Source organism: Thermobia domestica, chromosome 17, assembly GCF_964235325.1.
Source record: "Thermobia domestica chromosome 17, izTheDome1.hap1.1, whole genome shotgun sequence".
Lineage (NCBI taxonomy): Eukaryota > Metazoa > Arthropoda > Insecta > Zygentoma > Lepismatidae > Thermobia > Thermobia domestica.
This window is the reverse complement of record NC_137470.1, coordinates 136,874,194-136,895,539: the sequence shown is the minus strand read 5'-3', so window position 1 is coordinate 136,895,539 and position 21,346 is coordinate 136,874,194. Positions and strand designations below refer to the sequence as shown.

The 21,346-nt window shown below is 35.8% G+C and overlaps 2 protein-coding genes across 2 annotated transcripts in view; both read right to left on the bottom strand.

Annotated features, from left to right (window-relative positions):
* The window catches only part of LanA (laminin subunit alpha), a 402,631-nt gene that overhangs the window by 248,052 nt on the left and 133,233 nt on the right, over positions 1–21,346 (bottom strand). The window contains exon 5 of the mRNA XM_081744326.1: positions 17,247–17,417. Within this exon, the coding sequence (XP_081600452.1) occupies positions 17,247–17,417 (171 nt within the window). The remainder of the gene's footprint in view (positions 1–17,246; positions 17,418–21,346) is intronic.
* Positions 11,435–14,457, bottom strand: LOC145673732 (myelin expression factor 2-like). Its single transcript, XM_081743449.1, has one exon. It carries the CDS (start codon positions 12,839–12,841, stop codon positions 12,293–12,295), a length of 549 nt encoding a protein of 182 aa, XP_081599575.1. The 5' UTR covers positions 12,842–14,457; the 3' UTR covers positions 11,435–12,292.

Below are 21,346 nucleotides of genomic sequence, written 5' to 3'. Positions count from 1 at the left end.
GTGGACAACATCATGTCTGTGGGTTTTCTCGGGCTACTCTCATTTCCCTCCACATACTTATTCCATCAAATCTTCCATCATCGTTCACTTCCGTTAATCAGCTGTCTCCCTTAGCCTAAAAGGCATAATTGTCGGACGTTAAACTCAAAGATTTCATTTCATTTTTGGATAATTTCGAATCAAAAATTTTGCAGAAGAAAAGATCTAGATTCGTTAGATATCACCGGTTTCTAGATTACCTCATTTTCATTTACAAACAGGATAGTGAATTGGAGGATCTACTCCATGAATTCAATAATATTAACAGCAAATTGGAATTCATATTGGAGAAAGAATTTAATAATGGGTTGAATTTTCTGGACCTTTACATTTACAGGTTAAACAACAATTTTTGCCGAAAAATGCGAGACCAGAAGGCAAAAATTAAGAAGATAGTGCAAAAACACAACTTTGAAGTTTCAAATATTCCTACTAAATCCATAGAAAAATAAATAACAAATTTTAATGAATTATTTTGCCGATCCTCAACAAAGTAGTGGTGTTTATTGGGTTAAATGCCTGTGTGACACAGAATATATAGGCCAAACGAAAAGGAATATGTGCACTAGAAAAGCTGAGCGCATTCGCACATTGAAACCTCGTAGTCTGCAATAGTTATTCGGATTCGCAGCTCATCTCAACAGCAAATGAACGAAAAATTAAAAAAAAAAAAAATTAAATTAAAGAATCACAACGAGAAACCTACACTCAATTTAGATAGAAAATAAATGTGATTTGAAACAGTGTTTTTGCTACATATTTTCGCCGTCTGGAAGGTAGGAAAGAAACAGTAAACAGTGACGAGTGAGTGACCATTAGCATGTATTCATTTTTAACAAGAAACCTTGTGCTTCACATTTTTTAATCCTTTAAACCATTTTCCTTTTACCTATCCACATTTCCCCCATGTTTCAAATCCTCTTCGAATTGGATCTAAGCTGAAGATGGAAGGATCTTCCAAAAGGGCTACTTTATCTTAGGAGAATACTTTTTTGCTTTTTGTGGTGAGTATTAGCCTTTTGTTTGCGTTTTTTTTCTACCATTTTTATTTGGTAAAAGCTAATGTTTGGAAGAATATATTTTTAAGAGCTTTCAATTTTTGTTCCGTAGCACAGGAAATGGAGAAACAATGCGAATTTACTGCATAATTAGTAACGGAAAAATCGATACAACACGAATACCATTCTGAACTGGAAGAAAAGCGTCTGGTATTAAGAACTCCAAGGAATGTACAAACAAAAATCGAAGATTAAATGTGGAAAGTGAGTTTATTTACCATTATGGCTAGGGATTCTCCAGAAACTTGAGACAATAACAGAAAAATCGGGGATTAAATTCGCTGTTAAAACTGGAAATCACTTTGACAAAATGTCATTGGTTTTCAGAAATTATATTTTTGATCCGACTACCTCTTACGTATTTTACGAAATCACCTGTTCATGCAACCAATGTTACATTGACATGATGAAGAGGAATATTTGAACTCGGGTAAGAGAACATTTAAGACATCAAAGGAGAGGAACAGAAGTTTCCGAATTATCAAGACATCTGCAAACACAGGTCAACACGCGAAAGAGGTTCAAGCTCTACACAGAAATTCTCACACTGACAGAACAGTCTTTAAAATCGTACTTTGTTACGATCAAACTTCCTGTATTGCGCTTGGAGAAAGGCAATATGGACAAAGGATGGGAGAGCCTCTTCACTAAAAGATTAGCAACTTTAATTTATAACTTAATACAGGGTGGCGCAGGGAAACACGAAAATTTCAATTGATGTAATATGCAATTATCAATATAGGGAACAATACGTTTCATGATTTAGATGCATGTAGAGAGTATGCCATCAACAGTCTCGTTACCTATGGCACGTACATGTTACTTTACTTCGTGAAGACGATATCGGAAAATTTGCGCCATCTCGTTATACACATTATGATACGAGTATGTCTTGGAAATTCGCTGGAATGCTTATTTTATTACGTCCTGAGGAACGCCAGTGAGTCCTTCTTTAAGCCTCAGTTTCAGTTCAACGATGTTTGCAGGACGTGTACTATACTCTTTGCTTTCGGGATGTCCCCACAAATTCGGTCACGCGCCACTCTGTAATACCAAATTGCTCTTGAAACTTAAAATTATAAAGCCATGATTTGCATACAGAAGCTTGTTCCTTTAAAAACAAATCACAATTACTTTGTTTTCTTAAATAGATGTCAGGTTTCAACAGGAACAAGTGTATATAAAAGATCATGAGAAAGAAAAAGCCTGATTCTTCCTTGGTTTTACAATAACTCGACTAACCACTTCTATTACACACACACACACATATATATATACATACATACATATATATTATTTAAAGCAAACTAGAATGTTTTACAAGAAAAAGCACAAAAAAAAAATAAATAAATAAATAAAAAAATAAATAAAAAATAAAATAATTCTTGAAATTGAAGTTAAACATTTAGTTTTGGAGTTGGTGTAAATGCTAGTTAGGTTTTAAAATATATATTACGGCGTCTGTGAAACATAAACCGAGGATTAAATAGTCAAAAACATGGAGTACTTTCAATTATTTCGTTTCTTCAAAAATTCTAGTCCAAATAATTCTTCAGTGGATGGGTGCAGATTTAAAATCAACTGGTTATTCATTTCCGAATTTGTAACCGTGGAAGTAACAGGGGGCCACATATTTGTCGGATTGCACTCCAGTGCAAGAACTATCAAGTGGGTTCTTTTAGAGCAAATTATGTGAACTAATTCTACGGACAGGAATGATACCGTATTGTGGGTTCATAAATCAACGTAAAAATTCCTTAACGAACACTCAGCGAAGAGGATGATAAAGACTCGTTGAAACGAATACGAAGAAGTTAATAATAAGGTTTATTAAGTGGGTTTAATATTGGTATATTTTATCATTGTATGTGGATCCCATCAGTTCAAAAAATAAGTAATAATGTAAATATGATGCATCAATGTTGCCTATTCAGGTACAGTGTCACTAAATCGAATTGTTTCATTGGCTCGAAATATATAAATGTCCACCAAATAGGAAATAACGGTATATTCTAACAAACATGAAAAAACAAGTGGAGATTCACAAGTCTGTACCACTACTTTCTATGTACGGTTATTGCATCTACTCTCTGTGGATGAATCCGGCGGGAGCTCATGTCGTTCGGATTGTGTGTTAATCAGTATGTTCACGTCTCATATAGACTCGCTGCTGATCCGGACGTTAAACTCAAAATCAAGTCAACTCTGTGGATACAGTTATATTAAGGGATTGTTACGCTTTGAAACATCCCTTGATTAGGTGAATCCAGTAAAATTAGTAATCGGGTTGTAGAAATCAGGACGAAAGTAACTAGAGAACTCTGCTATAGGATTGTTACAAGTTCGAGTCCTAATAAGACTGGATCATTCCAACAGGTTTTAAATTTTCACGAAAATTTCGATTTTCAACACAATGATATAATTTTTCAATGGCAAAGCATAGTAATAGTAATTCTAACTTTTAAAAAAAGTCACTACAGATTTATCCATTTTAAAAGTTATCATTCTAATATTTAGTCCCTCTCTCCTGATGTGATCTGCTCCTTCTGCAAAAGTAATTAACTGTTTCTTCTGCTTTCTAACAATTACTACAACACTTAGCGATACAAGTCCAGTAACATCCTTAAATGCACATTTTAATAATAATAATAATAATAATAATAATAATAATAATAATAATAATAATAATAATAATGCTTGTTGTGAAGCTTAACAATTCCTTAATATAACTGAATCAACAGAGAATTGAGTTGATTTTGAGTTCAACGTCTCGTTCAGCAGCGAGACTATATGAGACGTGATCCTACTGATTAACGTGGAAGCCGAACCACATGAGCTCCCGCCAGGTTCATCCACAGAGGGTAGAAGCAGTAATCATATGTAGGAAACAGTGGTACAGTCTTGTGAATCTGACATCATAGTGAAATGGTCCAAGAACTCCCTACCCCTGAATTTCAATAAAACGCAAAGAATAACATTTTCGGGGAGATAAAGTTAACCCTTTAATCTACAAGTATAGGATAGGAAATCAAGATATCCAATTTGTCAAGCATGTTAGAAATTTCGGGGTAATAGTAGATGAAAAATTGCTTTTTTCAGAAAAATCTTCAGGCTGCAATCTCCATAGCTAGGAAGAATTTAACAATGTTGAAATGGTTATGTCGAAATTTTACTAATATTAACACCTGTAAAATTCTCTATATGTGCAATGTTAGGTCTCATCTCGAATATTGTACGGTAATTTGGAATAGTGAAGCAGAATATTTTAGTTCTTCGATTGAATCAGTTCAAAATTCATTCCTAGCCTGGCTAAAATGGAAGTTTATAGAAATAGGAGGGGCGAGTTGGTCAGACATAACGGCGTACCTTAATCTTACCCTTCTCTATGACAGTCGTTGGCTCTTTGACTTGAATTTTTTTCATGTAATTCTGCATGGAGATTTTGCTCTGGAGAACCTTTTCTCGATAAGAATTCCTCATAGAAACATTAGGAAGTTTGTTCCGTTTATGAGTAAATATTTAATTACGTTTTCAATATATAGAATTATGGAAACAACCAATAACTTTCACCCTGTTCTTGATTTGTTTCATAAGAGTTTCAAGAAGGTGCGTAAATTATTTTATAATTTCTTAAATAATGTACGAAATTTCATAGTACTTTTATGTTTGTAGTTCACTGTCCTTAGTTTTTTGTATATTTAATTAGGTATTGCATGGATTTGTTTTTTATATATGTATATATTGTACTAACCTTTTAAAATCAATTGTACGAACACTACATATTTTTTTTAAAAAAAAATTCTGAACAGATACACATGTTTGTCTTTTAGTTTTTTATTCATTGTAATTATGTTTTCTTATTTATATATTGTTATCCTTTATTCTATTTTTAATAATTGTACTTCATTTGTATCTTTATATTACAATGTATGATCCTATGTATAGTACTATGATGTAATCAGTATTGCATGCGCATTATTATTATTATTATTATTATTATTATTATTATTATTATTATTATTATTATTATTATTATTATTATTATTATTATTATTATTATTATTTCAGATAGGATGACTTATTTTCCATAAGAATTCCTTACCGTAACATTAGAAATTTTGTTCCTTTTGTTTCGATTGTTTCTAGTTTGAAATGTTCTATTTATAAAACTAAAGATACAACAAACAAATATTACTCTGTTCTAGATATTTTTCAGATTAACTTTGCTAAAGTTCATTCAGAACTTATTAAATTTCTAAAGGACCTATTATATTTATTTATTCAATTTAGTGAGGTGCCATTGGAAAGGTTTTCTTGAAGTGTTGTTAGTTTGCATTTTAGTCATTTATCTTTAATTTTCCTACCCTCTTTTCTATTCTTCTAGGTTTAACCTTTTCTTTTTCTTTTCGGATACTGTATTTTTTTTTATCTTTGCTACGAGTCTTTATTTGTATGTCACGTGTAATCTTTTGAACCTTTTGTATGTTCATTTTCTTATTGCTGTTTCTATTATTTTATGATATCGATTGCACGTATACCTTGTATCACTGGTGTATTTTTCCTCCTGTTAAATATATTCTATGACTGTCGTATATGTAGGGTTGCATGTATCATGTATCTACTGTCTGGACGAAATAGTGGTTATGTATGCTGTTTGCTGCCTAATAAACATTTAAACATTTAAATATATTTTGGCGCACTAGTGGCTGTATGCTGTTGTGTCCATAAATTATTATCAAATTATATATATATATATATATATAATTATTATTATCAAATGAATTCATCAACCATGCGAAATACTGTTTAGGAAACGGGAAAGGAAATTGAAGAAAGTCTTTGGCTTCATGTAAAGTCAAGAGTCTAACATTACAAACAATGTAAAATGTCTCCATTTTCACCTTAAATATGTCTATTTTATAGTACAATCTCCTATCCGAATGTTTGTTGTTTCAACCCACATTTTTCTGCAGCGGTGTTAACACATGCCTCCATCCATAGACTTCTCAACAAGTAATTAAGTGGTATCAAATCATTTCTCATCTTTTCAAAGAAAGAAAGAACGAACAAAAGTTCAAGCCAAAGTCTTTGAGAATAGTGGAAAAGTCTCTTGTTTCACTTCATGTTTCGACTATCCTACTTACGCACATTTTCTACTGTGTTTTCAGTTTATGACAATAGGACTTATGTTTGAAAATAGTCATTATAAGTTTATTGTTGTAATTTGTAGATACAATAGAGGGAAATATCTTTTCAACTTTTGATCATGAACAAATCATCTCTTTGCATCAAAATCGAATCATTCTCATGAAAGTTATCCACGAAAATTATTTCATTATTATCTTACTTAAATAAGAACATTCCAAATTCACTCCCTTTTACCCGCTTATTCTTGATCGTTTTCAACCACAGCAAACATGCATGATCAAAACGGCGAAAGAAAGTATGTACAATGTATTTTGAGAAAATCGAATAATTTTTATGCAATGTATACTGATGTTTTTTCATATTTATTTGTGGAAACATGCAACATTGGATGGACTTTATCCCCTTATTCTTCAGGGATTCAAAAACCCAAACAGTAGGTTAATTTTGGCACGGCGGAGGAAGGCAGGGGTCGACTGGCGAACTTTGTCCATCCAGTCACTATCTAATTGACCCAGTCACTAGCTACAGAGTTAAGTTATTATCTAATTTTAATGACTATGGTAACATTTTCAATTAAAATATTGTTTTCCTAGAAATAAGTGCTCTCGTCTTTCTCACATTGGCCCACATGGAGATTGCCGGGTGTGCTAGTCTGTCTCTCGAGGAAAGCACATACCAAGATCATTAAAATGAGTAAGATTTGCAGAACTTATTGTGGAATAGACAGACGGACACACAAATACTAGGTAAGTCTGCTTCAATTAACTATTAACAATGATGTAGACTATAGAAGTGAGCATTTTTTTCTTGTTATTATTGAATATTCTAATCTCCTTACTTTATATCATACTATTCCATAAAAGTCGGAGAATTCTTTTTACCAAGTATTTGCGGAATATATTATTGTGCAACTACTGTAAGCTTCCTAATTGCAAAACAAAAGTCGTCCTCCATTGATTTTTAAAACATATCTTTAATTAAAATTGTTTTACGGAAATTTTACTAAGTCCACATGCTACATTTGATGGTCCGTAATTCGGGAACCAAAACCTTGTATTTCATATTTCACATGTTTGTACAGGAGGTTAAGGTCTACCGCTATGCCAAGATTGACCTCGATCGGACGATTTCCGTAGAAAATTTTTCTTCTTCTTCATGAAAATGTGGCTTAAGTCCAAATCATAAATGTTAATATCCACAATAAATAAGTTGTACTTAGGGACCAAAAGTCCGTACACCATAATATTTCACAACCTTCTACAGCAGGTCGTCTACGGGGTACACCTCCAAAAAAGCTCACCGGCAGTGGACATAAGCTCACTTAAACATGAAACATGATTTTATTTATAATTTAAATTTTATATACAATTAATTACAAACAGTATTTTATATACGTATGTTTAACATAAATTGTGTATTATGAACTGTATTAACTAAGCACTGATGCAGTTATCTAATTTAAACTCTGTTTAATAGAAAATATGTTTTATGTACTACTTCGACAAAGTTATGATGCAATTGTGTATTTTAACCTATGTTTAATAGATATAATGTATTGCGAAGTGTGTACTCTCTATCATTGTATAGCTAAAAAATACTGCCTTTGACGTGTTGAGATTTCCCACAACAATAGACATTCTCGGGGGCTCAGCCTCTCTGTAGCAACGTCGCTGATTATTATTAGGTTGTTACAACATAATTGTAACAGTATTTGTGGAGAGCTTATGTCAGCTTTTGCATTACTATAGGTGAGCTTATGTCTGCGACCCACGTCCACCACCATAGCAAGATGAGTTCGTTTTAACTCTTTTTTTTTGAAAATGTGAGACCTAAATTCAATGCCCGATAATTTGTTAACGAAAATTCTGCGCACCAGAATATTTAACAAGCTTCTATAGTAGGTCAATATCAACCATTCTGCCAAATTTCATCCAGATCGAACGAATTCAGTTGAGTTTTATATTTGTTTTCTTTCTTCGAAAATGCAAAGACGAAAATTTGATAGCCCATAACTCGGAAACCAAAATCTTGTACACTAAAATGTTCCACAAGCTCGTATAGCGGGTCAATTTCTACAACCATGCGAAGCTTTATCCAGAAGACATGAGTTCGGTTGAGCTCACACGACATAGTGAATGGCCTTGCTTTTTTAGGAAAAATCAATGGACAAAAAAGGTATGTTTGATAATAATTTGTATCCATGGAGAATAGTAGCAAAAAAAAAAAAAAAAAAAAAAAAAACCTCCATTTGATAAACACTGAAATTTGGATCTCCATTATTATCCTACAGAGAACTACGGAATACATGACAGTGCTGTTGAATTGCATGGCACGGTAAAGACGGTCGCTTATATGGTTACTTTAATATAATTCTATTTCAGGTTATCGTAAACCCAACGTGTATTATATACACTGACCAGCTAAAACATTCTGACCATCTACCTAATATCTGGTGCCTTTGGCTCGCAGGACAGCAGCAATGCTGTTCGAGATGAAAGCAATGAGGCCTTCGCATGTGGACGGAGATATGACGCACCACAACTTCACAAACAAGCCACTTAATTCCTGTAAATTCCGCAGACGGGATCAATGAACTCTGATCTGATGTTCAATGACATCCCAAAGGTGTTGAATTGGGTTAAGATTGAGGGCTATTACAGCAACTGAAATTCACCACTGTGCTTTTCGAACAACTACATCATAATGTTGGAGTTATGACAAGGAGCGTTGTCCTGCTGCAAGATTCTATTGCCAGCTGGAAACATAGAGACATGAATGAGTGTGCAGGATAAGCAATGACCAGCCAATAGAAAGGAGCCGTTATGGTGCTCTCCGCACTCACTACTGAGCCCATGGAAGACCATGTGATGATTTCTCAAACCACAACTGAGCCAGCATGTAAACGTAACGTCCTACTGTCGACGTCTCGAGCAGCTATTTTCGTTGAAGTGATAGATTCTGACCAAGCTACTGATGTGATAAAGACAGTATCGTGATTCATCGGATCATACAATGTGAAATTGCTCAGCAGCTCAATGACAATGGATACGTATGTATTCCAGCCGTAGTCGTCAGCAGTGAAGGCCAAAATCTAATAGTGTATGGTGAACTGTGGTGTACTGAGACACACTCGTGCTTTCTTCCACTATTAAACTCTGCTTTTAACTGTGCCACAATTTGCACTCTATCCTTGACACTCTACGACGTCTGACATCTTCAGTCAGATGTGGCCTCCTCACGCCGTATAGTTTGGTGCTGGTTTCGTCATTCATTTCTCACTTTCGGAAGAAACTACCACGATGGCTCACGAACACCCGACAAGTCGCGCTGTTTCCCAAATGCTCGTTCCCAGTTCTCTGACCATCGTAATCTAGTCCCTATCAAGCTCTGATATACCGCCGCCGGCTTTTGTCATTTTACGCATAAGGATAACAATGCCTGATCGAGCGAGATCTTTCTCACTTCTGTCGAGCGGTTCTGTTGTGGCCTATGTCTTTTACGTCAGCCCAACGACTTCGTTCAAAAATTAGTGGGTGATCATGTTTTGGCTGGTCAGTATATATATTCTTTTAAAATTTAACATAACATGGTTATATTCTTAAGGCTAAAGGAGATGGATGATTAATGAGTGGTTATAAAATAATTGGTGGAATGCTAATGTGAGAAGAGTCGGGAAAAGCAGGAAAAAATGTGGTCACCCCGAACGGACTTAGTCTGCGATCGAACCGGGGACCACTCACACTCTACCACTGAGTCATCTTGCTCCCCATGTTGAGTTTTGGTTCATCCCTTGTATAAAATTATCATGTATAAACCACAAGCTTATGTGATGGTTATTTTTGTACAAAATACACATGATTAGAGCCTTTCTATTTTAACTGTGCCCCTTCTGGCGCTGCTGTCGATGTGAGTTTTCCCGTACCTTCTTCAAAAGAGGAGGGACAAGTTGCTGTGGCCGATATCCTTCAAGAGTTGGATGCAGACAGAGTACCTTTCCCAAAGGAAAGGGAAGTTTCTCCATAAAACGGCGGCGCGAATGGGGTCGAAGTATTTTCCACCTATTTTCCGAGGGAACACTTGAAATAGAAAAGCTCTAGGTGTTTTGATCACTTGAACACAACTTTGCAACACTTAAAAAAGAATGTTGCTGCAATGGTAAGAAGACATGAGGTTTATTCAACTAGCTAATTACTCAATAAGTATGAAAGCGTGTGTCATGCATGAAGCGTAACATACTATAGAGGCTGAACCTGAAAGATATGTAGAAACTCAGGAATCTGACATCAAAAGAAGGCAAAAAACCCTCTCGCATATTGTCGAATTCCGCGTCGTGTACGAGTGACAAAAGCACCAACTTCAAATCGAAACTCGAATTCTGACATTTGAACCGGAACAGAAAGATGTGCACATACTTTGGGAGGTGATTCGTCACATCAAAAGAAGACAAATAGTCCTGGTGCATGCTGTCGAATTCCGCGTCGTGTACGCTGTGCACATCTTTCTATTCTGTTCCAATTGTCAGAATTCGAGTTTCGATTCCAAGTTGGCACCCCTGTCACTCGTACACGACGCGAATTTCGACAACATGAAAGAGGGCTTTTTGTTTTCTTTTGTTATCACGAATTACTTCCCCGAGTTCGTGCACATCTTTCAGATTCACCCTGTATACTTCCTTCCGATGGTAGTTGGAATGAAACAACTACACGGAGTGGTGACATGACTTACTCTAAAGAAAATTCTTTCAATTTCAGTTGGGCCCGAGAAAACGGGAAATTGGTAAAATATTCGATATGCACTATCTATTAGAATAAATTTATGCAAAAGAACTACCACATACCAAACTTTACCTAAACGTTATAGGACAATGTTTAGCAGAAGGGGGTCCAGCTATTCTTTTTTAAAATAATAGTTTCGGTAGTTTCAGTTCACATTAGGTTAGTTTAGTTTATGTTAGTGTAGGGGTCCAGCATAATTTTCGAAAAAAATATAAAATTTCGCTTATTTCTATAATTAGGCTAGTTTAGGTTAGTTTAGATTTGATTAGATTATGTTAGGTCTAAGTACTTGAATCTTCCATTTCTCCTGTAAATTTTGCATGTGTTACATACTACTTACTTCTGGACCCCTTCTGCTAAATATTTACCACGTTATAGCATAAGAAAAAGAAACGTTATCACAAATATGTTGATCACCTTTATTTAGATGGAATAACTTATTGTGTTCGGTTAACCATCTATGAAATATCGGTAAATAATACTACATAATGGATCAAACAGGATTCCAACTTCTGAAACAAAGTGTATGTAATGCGAAAAATACCATAACAGAAGTGTTACAGACGATAAACACACAGATCTTTACGTAGGCCTATTTCCTTCCTACAGCTATATGTGCAAGCATGTGTAATAAACAAATAATCATGATAAGTTAGCACATGGGTTTTACTTGTATGATAGGAAGATGAAAATACATGCTATCTGAACGAGCCTACCCCTACAGTTTTTCCACTGTATAATCATGGCTCTTGAACAGAAAGACATAAAAGGTCACACACTTAACGATGCAAGAGGGATGAAGATTAAAATATTGAACAAATAAACATTGGTTACATAGAAAATCCTTTTAACAATTACTTATATTACTTTCCCTACCAGTAATATCTTTTTTCCTCACATAACAAAAAACTGCTGAAATTACTCATGCTTTAAACAAATAATACTGCAGTTTTACTGGTAATGATCGCCGTGCAAATTTTAATTTTAATAAATCACGATCACAACGATTTGTCATGCTAATCATGGCCAATACAGGATCAATAAAATTCTACGTAAAGATACGCTCAACTTGAGGTTAGAAACATGGGTCCAATAGGAAATGTGACCAAAAGCTTCGAATTAATGTTTGGCTATTAACAAATAAAAATGAAATTATGTAAATAACATGTTTTCCGTTGACTTTTAAAAGCTTCCCGTCCCTTCAACAAACCAAATCCATAATATCTAGTCCATGCACGGTCACACTAACTTCTGTAATATTTTCTGCTTCTTTCATTTGCGATTCTGTTTCGATGGTGGTTCATCTGCTGATGTACTGTCCTCGGACCTTCCCCAATCTAAACCTCTCTTTCGGTCAGTCGAACAGGCATATGACTGCCCACTTCTATTCCATGTGTCTCTCAAACTATTCTGCGCATTCATCCCTTGCATTACAGGAACATTTCCTATAACACTATCGCGTTGTTGGGTGGGACAGAATACAGAGCATCCGCCATGAACTGAAACTAGTGGTAGCTGAGGCAGTAGTAACGGATGGAACACTTGGTTCTGGTCATCCCTTGGAATGTCAAAATTTGACTTTATCCTTTCGAGAATCAACGGTTTGTTGAACAGTTCAATTCCTCCAAGTAATCTCATACAATATTCTACTGAGTGCTCATGTTTAAATGTAACCAAACCAAAAGCTCTTTGTTTTTCATCTTTATCGTTAGGGATTCGAACATTTTCTACGGGTCCAGCCTGAACAAATAGTTTATACAAAAATTTTTCAGTTACTTTTTCAGATAGGTTTCCACACCACACAATTCTAGATTCTGTCATTGTAATATATATAGCAAATCGTTCAGTGCTTGGGAGCAAAGAAATGACTTTACTTCTGCTATTTTTAGCAATAAGCACTAAAACCGTACAACAGATGGCGGGGCCAGTTACTCAGTGATACCAGGTACACCTAAACTTTTCCCTCAAGTAGCAGAGAATTTCCCACATAACTATGATTTTTCCCACATGCCAAATAATTCTATAGAAATAAAAAATAAAATTTAAAATTAACAAATCTGTGACTAAGTGGGTAAAACTTTCCAAGACTGTTCCTAGGAACATTTTCTAATGCTACTGAGAGTAGGACAGACAACTCGCCTTTTTTCTTTTTTTTTACAGGTTTCTTCTGGCGTTATTTCACCAAGAATTATTCTTTTCTTTTTAAATTATGTGTATATTTTTTATTACACCGTTTCAAACATACATTATATCTATAAGACAGTGGCAGTATGTTTACATTTACATTTAAAATATCTTCAGTTCACTATGAAAATGAAACATATATATAGGGAATAGTGTTTCTTTCAGAAAGAATGATCCGGGATGGCACACTTAGTATTCCGGGGGCATTGGTGGTACTTTTCTATTTATTATTATATTATAGGCGTATTATTTTGGTCTTCTCGGAGGGGCAGTGCCCCCAAGAAACTGTATGGAAGAAACACTGGGAATTTTTAATTAAACCGTTATCAACTGTTTCCAGCAGAGAAATGTCACTCGCAACGTGACCAGTTACCAGAGCGAAAAATCAGAATATAGCCAAAAAGTGACATATCGGGCCTTATGCAGAATCATTTTGACGTATGATTAGCATCATACTAAAGGTCTGACTACTGCAGGAAACATATGTTAGTCGAACTCTTTAGTATGATGCTAAACACGCGTCAAAACGACTCTGCATAAGGCCCATCATGTCTAGCCATCACTGGCGCAAATCCCGGGGGCGATGAGGGAGATACGGCCCTTCCAATCCTGGAACTGGGAGGACTGTTCCCCAATAATCCGGTTTGAAATGTGTTTTTTAGGGAGAAATGTGATGATTTGTGTCCGGTTACCACAAAGGAAACTGAGATGAAATTGATGTCCCCCAGAATAAGCCTCAAATCTGCCCGCCTCCCAGTGTCAACGACAATTCTGCTTCTCTGGTCCTCCACAGCATTGTTTTGAAGTTTATAAATATTTTGAACATCGTTTAAGAAATACGGGAACGGTTTTAGCCCCCCCCCCAATGTTTTTAGACAGATTTGCGCTGCTGCTCGCCATCCTTGCATAGGGACTTACTTGATGTTAGAAGAATTAGTACTATAATAAATTCAGAATATTCTAGGTTATTACACTTAAGCTCACTATATACACATTAATTATAATACAGAGGAAATAACACTACAGTCTACTGGGAGTAAAATTGATTCACTAGAACTATAGGCCACATTCCATAACCGTTTGCGTCAACGGAACGAAAAATCTGCATTTTAGTTTACAATAATAGGAATACGGTTTTAAATAATTTTTGCATGTTTTGCGTTGCATTAAGTTCCACAATTTTTGGAAATGCTAGTACAGGATGTGGGCCTATCACCAACTAATATTACTCACGTAACCTTGAGTTCCTTCTTTTTCTTTTTAATAGTAATGTTGATTTTTGTGTGTAACCTACTTCAGCATATTAAAAATTATATTTCTCACTTTTAAATTTGCCACGTTTAATTTTCCTTGGTCTATGGGAAATTTCCTACAATTTGGCAACAGTGGTCTGATGCCGAAAAGTTATTAGCAAGTCAAGTTTGTTGCATATTAAATGTTCATTTAACACTCTTCAATATACAGGGTTGGAACATTTAACATTTAGAGCATTGTGCAAAACTATTATAATTATCAAGTTCTGTCAAAAGCAGGAAAACTCGGTGGAAAAAACTGGTCAATGTTTATCTAGAATTCCATAGCTGACCTCAACAATACATAAGGTCAAGTACTGCTTCTCTGACACAGGGACGTACGCAGGAAATTCTTTCGAGAGGGGTCCAAAGCTTTTCGGGGAAGTCCAAACACAATTTCAGGCTAAATTATATTAAAAATTGTAAAATTGCCTCTAAAATTAGACTAAATTTACAAAAAAGTCCCGATTTGGGGGGTTCGGACCCCACCTCCTGCGTACGTCCCTGCTCTGACACATGTTACCCACCCTGGCTGCCATCTTGGATTCAACTTTCGGTTTTTCAAATGGGAATAGGTGCAAGTGATACATCAAATCCATGTACAATTTTCTCAGAAATTCACCGGTGAATTTTACCATAGTTTGTACCGTTTGGAAGGTATTGCATATTAAATTCCTCGAGGCACTTCGCTAATAGACACTGCAGAGTAATATCAATTACGCTTACGTTTTTGATATTGACAAATCTGGAAAAATACATTAGATATTAAAAAAAGTCTTTACAACATTGGTGTCAAAATCTTATTACATTTCTGTGAGTGATTGTTATTACTTCCATGTTATCAACGACGCCGACTTTCCAAAATTTATGTGGGTGCATATCAATGGCAGGAAATGTTATATGTTTTCAGGGGAATCTCGATATATTTTTTTATTGATTTCCTTTTAGTTAAAATTTGTTATGAACAGTATTTTAAAGGACTGTGCTGTGATAAAGTAAAATATAGGCCTACCGCTAACATAAATCAGGGCTACTCTAGCTCAGTCGATAACACGGCTGACTTAAACGCAAGAGAAGTGGGTTCAAACCCGACTTCAATGTTAAGGATAAGTTACTGTAATAAAAATTCTCAACATATGTAATCATTAAGTAACAAATATTTATTTTATTTTGTTTCTAACTAACTAACTGACTAACTAACTCTATGGCCTATGGAACCCGGAGGTTATATGCCGCGTTCACAAAAACTCTCCACTGTCTTCTATCCTTAGCTAACTGCATCCAGTTTTTACTTTGTATTCCAATCTCTGCGAGATCCATTTTAATATTGTCCTCCCATCTGCGGCTAGGTCTTCCTAATGGTCGTTTTCCGATGGGTCTTCCAGTCAAGACTTTGAAAGCGTTTCTACTTTCTTTCATTCTAACTACATGACCCGCCCACCTAAGCCTCCTAGACTTGACGACCCTAACAATGTTGGGTGAACCATATAAATTATGTAGTTCCTCGTTATGAAGTTTCCGCCATTCCCCATTCCCGTTCCTCTTGGGTCCGAATATTCGTCTCAGTATCTTGTTCTCAAATATTTTCAGTCTATGTTCTTCCCTCTGAGTAAGTGACCATGTTTCGCAGCCATACAGAACAACAGGCATGATTATCGTTTTATATATTTTAAGCTTCAAATTCCTCGACAGAATTCGCGACGACAAGAGATTTTGAACCGAATAGTAACACGAATTCCCTGCTTTTAGTCGACATTTAATTTCTTCGTCAATGTGATTTTCGTCTGTTAATATTGATTCTAGATATTTGAAACTATCCACTTTATTAAAAGTATTATTTAATATTTTAACGCGTCCATAATTTGCTGTATTCCGGTCCCGACGCACTTCCATTTTGTTTTTATCAAACTATAAATCTTGTGAATGCGCCGCACCCACAAGATTATTTGTGTGGTTGCTGGAGCCTCGGAGCACCCACATAGTCGGCGCGCACACATGTTATACTATAACAAGGATATTGTTTTACAGTCAAAATGCCTAATGTAAATCCAGATACGACTAGATTTGGGTGAAGACCTACTATTTCTGTATTGACGTCTGTGTGTCTGTATTTACGTACGTGCAGGGAATATCTCGTCAACGATAAATCAATTACATATACACACGAGGCCCCGCACAACTTTCTATTTGGTTCAATATTCGTGAAATGCCAGGCATTTAACATGCAATATCTTGCAAATGGTACAAGCGACGGTAAAACTCACGACACCAATGAATTTCCGAGAAAATTGTACATCAATTTCATGTATCACTTGCACCTACTCCAATTTGAAAAACCGAGAATTGAATCCAATATGGTGGATAACATGTGTCAGAAAAGCATTATTTGATCCAATTTGTTTTGCATATGCCCACATTCATGTCTAGTTACGTATAAAGAAACTAAAAGCAATTTTGTGTCAAGAGCGTTACAGTAGTGTGTATGATTGAATTCCGGGTATATGAAGGCCCATAAATATGCAAATTACCGGTATGGGCCGCTAAAATTAGTACAATATATATATTGGACCGCGGAGAACTTTGCATTTGAATCAATTTTACACGAATCCCGAGGGGACACTTCGTGAATGTGCCTTGTAAGATAACCAAGAGCAAATAAAGTATTGCCTTTCTACCCCATTTCTGGTGTAGATTTTGCACGAAACAAGGAAAGAGCAATCAGTTACAGAAATGTGTATATATATACATACTCTTCGAGTAACTGTAGGGTCCCGCCGAGCAAGAGACATTAAATGGCCAAGCAGAGTTTTGGTTCGTAGAAGTCGAAGACGCACATTTGTTGCTCTCGTCCACTCTTGAAGAACTGTAGAGTTGAAGAAGTCGTTCGCTGAAGGCCTATTATTAAGTAATGATACCACAATCTGGAAAAAAAATAATAATGAAAATAATATAAAATTACTCGTACATATAAATTTAGGGTTAGAAATTTTGGGAGTATTCGGACAAAGATCAGTACAATTACATTAAAATTCTATGACGGACGTTCAGAAAGGTGTGGATAGGCTAACTTTTGCGGTAATGAATTGCTTTCTCTCAAATATTAAGGTTTTTGGAACATTTTTGATACGATAGGTGTTTTTGGTACGATGCCTCAAGTTTAACTAATCACCCTGTAAAAAGATAATTATGATTTAAAATCTTGCTGAAAAAAATCCTAGTTATTTTTCTTTTAAAATGTCCTGTACCTTTATCCTTTGTCGGAAGTAAATAAAAAGTCTCTTTAGCTGTTTAAGTTGTTTATTTGAAATCAAAATGCCAAATTATCTATGCACAGTTATGGGAATACGGTAGTTAAAAGAAAAGTAGGTATCAGTTCTTTTAATATGACTGTACTTTTCAACAAAAGGTCCGAGCAAGTACATTGAACTTCTTCGCTCCGATTTTTTTTTTTTTTTTACATTGGACTAGGTTACACTGCAATGTTGCGGAAACATTTATTTACGAAATATAGACAAACTTTAATGGATGTTGGGGGCCGCGGTGGCTCAGTGGTAGAGCGTTCACCTTTCGTGCTTGGGGTCCCGGGTTCGATCCCAGCCCCCGCCAAGTGAACTTTGTGGTGGACAAAAACCGTGTGCGTGGGTTTTCTCGGGGTTCTCCCGTTTCCTCCCACTTTTTCATTCCACCATTTCATTCATTACTCATCATCACCGTCTCCTTTATCCTAACCGGCATACCCGTGGGACGTAAAACTCAAAGATTTCATTTAATTTCATTTCATTTAATGGATGTTTTCGGTAAACTCCGAAGAAAACTCATTCCCAAGAGTAAACTATCCCTAGTAGGGGTGTTCGGAATTGAGATTTCAATTCCGGAATTCGGAATTGAGATTTCAATTCCGGAATTCGGAATGTCGATAATTCCGGAATTTTTCGGAATTCCGTGTTTCGGAATCTCGGAATTTCGAAATTCCAATATTCCGGAATTCCGAAAATTCCGGAATTCCGATTTTTAGAAATTTCCGATGGAGTTTTAAGATTCCGGAATTCCGACCTTCCGAAATTTGGTATCGTGTTCTGGATTCCGAAATTCCGATCTTCCGAAATTTCAGATCTTGTTTCGAGATTCCGGAATTCCGATCTTCCGAAATTTCGGATCGTGTTCCAAGAATCCGGAATTCCGAACTTCCGATATTTGCGATGAAGTTCCGGAATTCCGATTTTCCGAAATCAAATCTATTAGAGGCTTTATATTTTAGTATAGATATGTGGGAAATACCAACTGAAAATGTTCGTTGTGTAACAACAGTAGTGCCAATATTGTAAAGGTCATTGTTGACTTGAGCGATTTCCAACATTTGAGCTGTTTCGGCCATACTTTGAATATTAGAGTAAACAAAGCCCTTGAGCTACAGGCACCTTCGGAAACAGACAAATTATGAGTCAAAGCAGGAAAATGAGACAAGCGCTGCAAGAAGAGTAAGATGAATTAAACCTCCTGCGTAAAATACTTCCGTCATGCACGCCAACAAGATGATTGTTTACTCTCCTTTTGATACTGGTAGTTTTAACACACTAAGAAGAAATAGCAAAAGTTCTGTCTCAAACAATATATAAAAATCTTATCCTTCAGAACGAAGAAACAGAATTATTAACTATGATTATTAATTAGAATTATTAAATATTATCGTCCTTACAAATGCTTTGTGACAGTATGTCAGCAGAAACATCTGTTACAGCGTCGGACATATGGCCATCATATGAACAAATTTCAAAAGATTTTCACCTCGAAGAATCTCAACTGATAGACGATATATCAGAACAAGATGAAGCAAGTACACAGGAAACACATCTTTCACTCTATGACCCTTTGACTGAAGAGGAAGATAGTGAACATATCTTAGAAGCTGCACTCAAAGAAGATGAAAGAAGCATGAAAATGAAAATTTTGTCTCTTCTGAAATCGCGATTCGAGAAGGATGACGGAAGCAGAATTCTGTTGAAAATTTGTGCTTTCTTAGATCTCAGGTTTAAAGAAGATAATTTGGGTAAAAATATTGAGATAACAAAAGGTAGAGTACTGTATAAGTTGAGACTTATTCCAGCAGGAAATCCTCAAAAAGATAATCGAGGGAATGTTGGTACTAAAAGTTTAGACAGTTGCCTAAAACGAAGGACATTTGGTGACAGGATAAAGAAGGCAGTCAAATAGAATAATTGAACCTGTACCTAAGCCTTAGGGATGCAGATTTGGAGAAAGAGCCACTACTTTGGTGGAATAATCATTCCCACCATCTTTCAAGATTAACAAAATTAGCGAGAAAATATTTGTGTACACAAATAATCTTACCGCTGAGCATGCTGGACAGTTAATATTTCTGTCCATGAACAAAGCTATTGTCCCAAAAACATTTTAAAATACTATTGAATATAACTAACTAACTAACTAACTAACTCTATGGCCTATGGAACCCGGAGGTTCAGTGCCGCGTTCACAAAAGCTCTCCACTGACTTCTATCCTTAGCTAATTGCATCCAGTTTCTACTTTGTATTCCTATCTCTGCGAGATCCATCTTAATATTGTCCTCCCATCTGCGCCTAGGTCTTCCTAATGGTCGTTTTCCTATGGGTCTACCAGTCAAGACTTTGAAAGCGTTTCTACTTTCTTCCATTCTAGCTACATGACCTGCCCACCTAAGCCTCCTAGACTTGACGACCCTAACAATGTTGGGTAAACCGTATAAACTATGTAGTTCCTCGTTATGAAGCTTCCGCCATTCCCCATTCTCGTTCCTCTTGGGTCCGAATATTCTTCTCAGGATCCTGTTCTCAAATACTTTCAGTCCATGTTCTTCCCTCAGAGTAAGCGACCATGTTTCACAACCATACAGAACAACAGGCATGATTATCGTTTTATATATTTTAAGCTTCAAATTCCTCGACAGAATTCGCGACGACAAGAGATTTTGAACCGAATAGTAACACGAATTCCCTGCTTTTAGTCGACATTTAATTTCTTCGTGAATATGATTTTCCTCTGTTAATATTGATCCTAAATATTTGAAAGTATCCACTTTATCAAAAGTATTATTTAATATTTTAACGCCTCCACAATTTGCCGTATTACGGTCCCGACGCACTTCCATGTATTTAGTTTTCTCTGCATTTCGTCGTCGGCAATTCAAAACCTGCTATGTGCATTTTGCAGGAGAAGCGAAAAACAGTATCCTGGTTAGATTTTGCGCTTTATAAAAGTGATGTTATAAGTAATATTTGATGCTGCACGTAACTTGATACCTTCTCAAGTAACTTGAGAAGATATTAAGTTACGTGCAGCATCAAATATTACTTATAACATCACTTTTATAAAGGGAAAAATCTAACCAGGATACTGTTTTTCGCTTCTCCTGCAAAATGCACATAGCAGGTTTTGAATTGCCGACGACGATTTACTTCTAACCCCATGTCCCTGCAAGCGTTTAATAAGATCTCTGCATTTATTTCTACTGTTCTCCTATCATCCCCTATTAAATTTACATCATCAGCATATGCCATAACCTGGTGAATGCCGTTCAACTCTAGGCCCTGGTTGCTATCTTTGATTTTCCTTATGGCGTATTCCAGCACAAAGTTAAATAATAATGGCGACAACGCATCTCCTTGTTTCAGGCCATTTTCGACGTGGAAGCTCGTGGACAAAAATTTTCCTACCCGGACTTTACTTTGGGATTCACTTAAACATATCTTAATTAATCTAATTAGCTTTCTCGGTATTCCAAGTTCTGTAAGAACGTTGTATAATGTTTCTCTCCTAACCGAGTCGTAAGCCTTTCTAAAATCAATAAATAGT

Excerpts from the sequence above, each read along its gene's own strand:
- LOC145673732 (XM_081743449.1), bottom strand. The coding sequence starts at position 12,841 with ATGACAGAATCTAGAATTGTGTGGTGTGGAAACCTATCTGAAAAAGTA.